This window comes from Diadema antillarum, unplaced genomic scaffold (genome assembly GCF_040938485.1).
Source record: "Diadema antillarum isolate AM-2024a unplaced genomic scaffold, OU_Dant_1.0 seq00001842_RagTag, whole genome shotgun sequence".
Classification (NCBI taxonomy): domain Eukaryota; kingdom Metazoa; phylum Echinodermata; class Echinoidea; order Diadematoida; family Diadematidae; genus Diadema; species Diadema antillarum.
In genome coordinates this window covers 25,079-32,405 of record NW_027272514.1, presented here as the reverse complement: position 1 = coordinate 32,405, position 7,327 = coordinate 25,079, and the positions used below count along the sequence as shown (strand labels likewise).

Genomic DNA, 7,327 nt, shown 5'->3' with positions numbered 1-7,327 from the left:
TGTCTCTTTCTTACCTTCCGTTTGAGCTTTGTGGAGACGAGCCAAGATGTATGAGATAAAATGAAGAAGTTGGACCAGCGAGACTCTGATTATAAGCGTATTTACAGCATGAAATACCTTCTATTGGAAGCGTGGTAACCAATAGAAATCATGCGATCTCACATTGACTCATCTGATTCGTCGAACCTCGAACGATCGATCAGTCCCCGGCTCTTTGAACAGGTGGTCCCCATTGTGCTTTCATTAATACTGATGCTCATAGCCATCTCATAAACGTCTCTGTTAATACTGCTGCATCAACTACACCTCCTGACGTCACCTGCTCTTGTCAACATCAGTGATATAACGATACTGATATAACTGGTTACTGTTGGTGTACATCATTGCATTATGTTACTATCATCATCTGTTTTCATCGTTCTTTGTTGAATCGTGATCATCCTTATTGTTTTCATAATGATCTTGTATAGTCTGTATCACAATGAATTATTGCAATGAATCTTATAAATACGAAGAGTACAATAACTGCATTGATCGTGGCATTACATGCTGCTACTATAATTTGCATCATGTACAGTTATCTTACTTGTGGTTATGTTTGCCTCAAATAAATTTTGAACAACGGTATGATAACATCGAGTGAAGTAATCATGCAAATATGACAAAGGGACAGCACAAAACAGCCATGAGCAAACGGGTGAGCGTCACGAGCTATCAATAGACCCATACCTCTCACCGCCCATGAATCGTACAACCAAAAACAAAGTTTACACGTGTCAGCGTGTTAGCGTGGCCCCTTAATTAATTCAGTAGCTTTGTGTCATCTTACATTTCAAATAAGAACTGGCGTTGTGTCATCGCGTCTCAGAATGTTCTCTTTATTTGTACTTTGAGCATACAGGGTCGCTGAGTTACATTGCTGCACCCCCTCCCACAATCTTAAAATTCACCATTTATTGTTATACTCCAGCTAGAATGAGTATTTTGTTCTCTCTCTCCCTATAAAACGGGCCTCCCTCTCTCTCTTTCTTTCTGAGTGAAGATTTGCTCAGTGGAATATTGGTATAGTAAGCAAATAATCAACGTTGGTGAGGGTGATGGGACAAACTATCACTTCCGAGGCGATCTGGATGTAGCTATCTTTCCGAAGCGCAGCTGAGGAAAGATAGCGTACACATTCAGATCGCCGAGGAAGTGATAGTTTGTCTCATTGCCTGAAACCAAAAGTTGATTATTTTCTTTATATTCCACATCTAGGGTCATAGATATTCCCATTTTATTCCACATCTGAAACCGTCTAAGCTGTCTTTTAGGTGTCCTTAGGGCTCAGGCTACGTTGCTTACTTTAGACGTATGCGCGTATATAGATGACGAAACGATGAATTTGCTCCGCGCACCGCGGCACCGTAATAAAAGTGCGTTGCACTGTGGTCTATCACTTGACCCAGGTCAAAATTAATGATAGACTACAGTGCAACGCACTTTTATTTCGCGCGTACTCAAAATTATAACTTAAGGGCTTTTTACACTTGTAGAATTTTGCTTAGCCCCGGACCAACGGTGGGGCTAAGGGGGGGCCTTAGCCCCACCGTTGGTACGGGACTATCCTTAGCCCACTTTCTGTTTACACTCGTTTTTGCCAAAGTGGGCTAGCCCCACCGATAGTACGGTACTATCTGGCCCTGCAAAATAGCAGGGGTTAGCACCACAATTGCGGTGCTAGCACCGCAATTGCGGTGCCAAGCAAGTGAGTGTAAACAGAACGAAAAAATAATCCTGGGCTAAGCGACGGAGACGAAATCCGACCCTCACTGACCAATCAGAAACGAGGTAATCAAGTGCTGCCGGTGCGTGCGTGTACGTGTACAGTACACAGCGTAATTATGAATATTCATGTGGTTTGGAAAGTCCGGGGCTAAGAAATACGAGTGTAAAAAGGTCAGTTTTCTCCTTAGCCCCGGACAAGAGATAGTACGGGACTAATTGGCGAGTGTAAAAAGCTGAAAAAATTGGTACGGGACTAACGATAGTCCTGGGTCAGAGAAAGTCCGGGGTTAAGAAACACAAGTGTAAAAAGCCCTATAGATCACGCGTTAGGACTGTGTGGATTAAGAGATCAGCGAAACAAAATGACTATCATCATAGAGTGTAACCGAACTTTTCTTCTCAGGTGATGTGATGAGCAAAACTAAGCTTTATCACGTGATCAGCTCTTGACCAATCCTTTAGCAAGAAGTTGAGGAATATAATAGTAGGGCCTACACATCTTCACACTTGTTACCTTCTTTATGTTTTGCATGGCGATAGTGTAACTATTGTCGATGTGCGGTAAGAAAATGGATTTTAAAAATGTGTACACAGGTTTCTTATAATTATCATGTAACTTTGAAGGATCTGACTCTCACCTGCTTATTTAGCTCATTTCCCACATCAAATAAGTCAACTTAGACATGAAATGAAAAATAAGATATGAAATATGGAGCGACCCAAACACACAAAGAAAGAATGATGATGATGAATGAGCAAAACTTTTAAGAAAAGGGATACGTAAATATTTCGTTCTTAAAATTGAATTTGATTTTAGTGGACCAAGACATAAGTTGATTAAAGCATGAATGAGGGAGTGAGAAAGAGGAAGAGGGGGAGCAGAAAGACGAGGATAGAGACGGAAAAAGTAAGCCGAGTGCTGCATTTCAGCTGATGCATGAAGTTTGAAGTTGAAGTTATGAAGTTTATTTGAACAATTTCTAGCATAATAATTTACATATCCGTAATTCACTGAAACGGCTGTTTAGAGGTTAACTCCGCGCGTTGCCACTGTTGTTATTTTTCTTTTTCCTTTTTGTTATTCATCAAGTCGTAAACGAGGCGCATGATGCTGCTGTGGCATGGCGTTCCATACATCGCATCATCGCAAGCGTGTCGTGGTGGTCGTGAGTATGTGTACACTCGCAATACACTGCGCGTATGCGAGTCAAGTAGCTGCTGTGCTAAACTCAAGCGACGACGAATTGCCCTCAAGGCTCAATCCATGAGAACGTTGATGAGTTTGGATAAGTGAGGCGTGGTTGGGCTTTCGTTCTCATTTATTTCAGGTCCAGGAACTTGATTGACGTCGTTATGAATTTTTTTGTATCGAACTACACGAGAAACTGCTTGTATTTGCGGAGATTACGGGCACATGTCCGATGTTTCCACGATGCTGGGAAAGGTCTGTGTGCGGGAGGAGCAGCTATCTACCCCAGACTTTCGGCTGCTTGTGCTGGTGAGAGCAGGAGTAAATTGCCAGCGGCGTTTTCACGAGACAGTCCTTCCAACGTGGTAAAAACTCCTTCTTGCAAACGTGAACGAAGTACCGAGTGTAATTCTACTGTAATTTGTAGAACAATAAGTCTGTCAGGATGTAGCATGAACCCAAATGTGAAGTACTTTGAACTGTATTCAATTCGAATGGACAGAAATCGTGCTTACCATGATACTGCTACCACGCTAGCGAATGACTTCACACCAAAGTTTGCTGATTCCCACCTTGCCACTTTTTCCAGTCAGACATCATTGACCACAATATGTCGAAATCCCAATCTCTGTAGGATGAGTGTAGATTGCAGAAGAGTGTTACCAGTATCATCATGCACTTCATCTAACCTGCTGTCATCATGTGCAAGCACAGCAGCGTTAAATGTGAGAAGCATCAGAACCATTGCGTACACCTGCCAAGAAGACAAGCAAGACTCAGTTTGCAATCAGAATCAAAATGATGATGGCAGCAGCAATCCAGAGGTTGTTGAGTGGGTTCATCCAGACCAGAGAACGGACTCCATATTGGGGAAAGATCCTGAGCTGAAATCGCTTCTCCGAGAGCTGGCATCGGACTTTGGGCGAGATGAAAAGACACCGGTAGAAACAGACAATGAGCATGTCAAAGCTGTGCCACCTCAAAACTCAACCCAAATTGACAAATGTGAGGCAAAAGAGGAGGGGAATGATGAGTCATCACCAACAGAAGGAAGGATGGAAGGCCTAGAGTTTAAAATTGCTGCTGGTGATGTTGACTGTGACACAACATTGCAGGCAGTCAGCAAAAGTGGTGAGAATAACACTGCTAAAGGGATTGGTTAGTATTGGTGGAGCTGAGGATTTGGCTTTTAACTTTTTACAAGATACCAAGAAACCACTTATGAAATGGTACAGAGCATGCCATTCTAAGAGGAATTCAACGTTTATTTGATGAAAATCGGTTTTGGAATGGCTGAGACATCCAAAAACAAAGTAAAACAAAGGGATCGTAATGAAATGTGGGTCCCACAATTTATTAGTATTGCTCAGTTTTGGGTGTCTCAGCCATTTCATAACCAATTTTCATCAAATAAGCGTTGAATTCCTCTTGGAATTACAAGCTCTTTCATATTTCATAAGAAGTTTCTCATTATCTCACCCAAAAATGCTAAAAACCTGAAGTTAGGTCTCAGCCAAAACTATACGAGCCCTTTAAATTTGTGAAGTATGGCCTCATAAATTACTACTACTAGAACAGAAATCACAAGAATTTGAATTCTAATGTGACAGGGCATAGACCTGATCAAATATTTTTTTCCCTCATTTTATTCAAGACAAGTAAATACAGTGTTCCTTCTGCTTTTAATTTGTGACAGTACTTTATACAAGGTATGTTCAATTACGGTGTAGGCCCCTATATAATCTTTATTGTAATTTAGATTTAAAGATTTAAAGGCACTGCATGTTTTTCTGCATTTTCTGCACTCGCCATGAGCAATGAATATAAAGAGATATGACAACATGGATCAAAATCTACTGAGGCTAAGAAGAAACTGCACTCTCTATGTGGGAACAAGGAGTTTTTGAATTGTGACCCTTCTCTTGGTTTGATTTTATAGTCCTCTTAACTTTGTTCATGAAGTTAACAAAACCAATGCAATTTTTAAGGTCTTCTAAGAAAAAAGAAAAGATATGATCTGTTTGTTTCTCTCTTTCTGTGAACTTAGATGAGTTTTGCATGTGTGCCACCAATCCAAGGCATTGTGCTTCAGGTTGATTGATGATATGTGATTTATTATCATTTTTATTATTATTATTAATTTCATTTTGCTGGCAGAAACCCCTGAAAAGAAGTATGTGTTCAGCATTGACGACATGGTTGCCTTGCTGCGGGCGGAAAATGCCCAGGACATTTGTGTCATCAAGATCCCCAAAGAGAAGCAATATGTTGACTTCTTCATTGTCGCCACAGGGAGATCACACCGGCACTTGAAGGCTATGTCTCTCTACATCAACCAGCAGGTTAGTCCTTGTATACAATACTAGTACACTACGAAATGTTTTTAGAGAAGCTTTTTGGCATGGTTTTCTTAGCAAGTACAATCAAAATACTTTCATGAAGAGCTACAATTTGTAGACAATGATTGCTCCTGATGTATGTACTGTATATGCTGAATATTTCGCGAGGTTTTTATTTTCGCGAATTTCACGAGTTAGGTGCTATTCACGAAATTAAAGACACGCGAAAATATTGACTCTGATCCCCGATGTGAATGTGACGTACACATGTACTCTTCTCCGTTCAGTACAGGACTCCATGATCGCGAATTTAACCACTCACGAAATTCTCAGGATTTCCTGATTTGCGAAGATTTAGACTCGCGAAATATATGGCGTTTACAGTATTATGGCCTGAGGGTTACTTAGCATTTGTACAAATATGCAAATCAGTTAGTGTAAATCTTGTTGTAAAGATATGCATCTCGAAATCCTTGATATTTGTTGCTTACATGTGTTGGTAAATGTGTTCTATTTGATTGTTGTCAACCTGTTATACTCGCATGGGCACCTGTATAACCTTTATCGCAGGTATATCAGCTATTCTTGTTTTGTACCTCCACCCTATTAGCATTCAAACAGATTTCTTCCTATAAAAAGAAGAAAAAGAAAGATAATGTCACTGTGTGAATTCGCATGGCAAAATGACTTTCCAAAAATTCACTCTCTCTTTTATGTCTTTTATGATCATTTTTCCCATGTGCAGTACAAGGCCAGAAAGACCAAACGTGATGCATTTATTCTAGTAGAGGGAGAAAACACAGACGACTGGATATGTATGGACTTTGGTAAGTTTAGAAAAACAACAACAACAACAAAAACATACAAACAAACAAACAAACAAGAGATAACACCAATGGCATACAGGTTTTTAACTCATTGAAGACAAGCTGATTTTGCCATAGCAAGTTTTCTGTGGAAACCTGCCTGGGTATACTCGGTATATACTAGCCATCAATGAGTAGATAAAATTTTAGTTCTATATTTTACTCCTTATTGTTGTTTTTCAAACGTATTTGCAAAAGGATTAATACTCACCAGACAGGACTTTGTGCGGTGGAGTGAACTGTCACAGGATACGGGAAATGTTTGTGAAATTGTTGCCTTGAAGAATATGGTATTAACCTTGACTGTAATCAACATTGTGTCATCTTGAAATAACATAGGCATTGGGAGGAGATCAGATGAACTTTGTGAACAAAACAACTGTGAGACTAGCCTAAGTACATTATTAACCTTGCACCTGACAAAAACTTCTATCATGGTCAGTAATAGGAAGCAGTGAGTTGAAATGATGGTGATGATTGTTCTCGTAAGAAAGATTTTATAGTACACTGTATTAATGTCATGTACATCCCAAAAGCTACTTTTTCCGAATTTTTGAGGGTTAGTGTGTGACCATTCAAATTTGATGAGCAAGAGTTTGTCAACATGTGCTTCCATTATCCAAACTGCAGGTAACATTGTAGTTCATCTGATGTCAGAGGAGATGAGAGAATTCTACGAGTTGGAGAAATTGTGGACGCTGGGACCAGGGTACGATGACCAACTCAAGAGGCTCAGGGAGTATGAGGCGAAGTTGAAGGAGACACTGAGCTTGAACGAGGTGAAGGCTGCCCCGGACAAGTCGTCTCCTCCGTCGAATTCAACCAAGGGTGATGATGTACCAGAGGTCTCATTTGTGAAATGAAACCGTGACAGGTTTATGACAGCTGGAATACATGGAAACTGCTGTTTACAACATATGATTCACGTGTGTGATATTGTGGAATGTAAGGTTTGGAGAATAATGTGATGAATGGCTAAATTGATCAAGAACGATGGGTCGAGAAGTAAAGCATTATGCCTCTTTAGGAGCAATGTCAGTGATTCTCCTCCCAGGAGCTGATATAAAATGAATGTGTCTTAGAAGGAGGCAAGAATTTGGTGACTTTGTCAAAATGGCACCATAAGCTCAACAAACTGTGACAAACTATCGATAAAGTTCTTTATG

At 40.3% G+C, this 7,327-nt stretch overlaps 1 protein-coding gene across 1 annotated transcript; it reads left to right on the top strand.

Moving 5' to 3' along the window:
* Positions 1 to 3,181: 3,181 nt before the first annotated feature.
* Positions 3,182 to 7,043, top strand: LOC139712690 (uncharacterized). Its single transcript, XM_071624491.1, has 5 exons — positions 3,182 to 3,321; positions 3,591 to 4,087; positions 5,114 to 5,298; positions 6,041 to 6,122; positions 6,792 to 7,043. The coding sequence occupies exons 1-5, from the start codon at positions 3,182 to 3,184 to the stop codon at positions 7,022 to 7,024; spliced, it is 1,137 nt and encodes a 378-aa protein (XP_071480592.1). The 3' UTR covers positions 7,025 to 7,043.
* Positions 7,044 to 7,327: the final 284 nt, after the last annotated feature.

Excerpts from the sequence above, each read along its gene's own strand:
- LOC139712690 (XM_071624491.1), top strand. The coding sequence starts at position 3,182 with ATGTCCGATGTTTCCACGATGCTGGGAAAGGTCTGTGTGCGGGAGGAG. Across the intron at positions 3,322-3,590 it reads GAGACAGTCCTTCCAACGTG|GATGAGTGTAGATTGCAGAA; the intron begins GTAAAAACTCCT and ends CAATCTCTGTAG. Across the intron at positions 4,088-5,113 it reads GCAGGCAGTCAGCAAAAGTG|AAACCCCTGAAAAGAAGTAT; the intron begins GTGAGAATAACA and ends TTTTGCTGGCAG.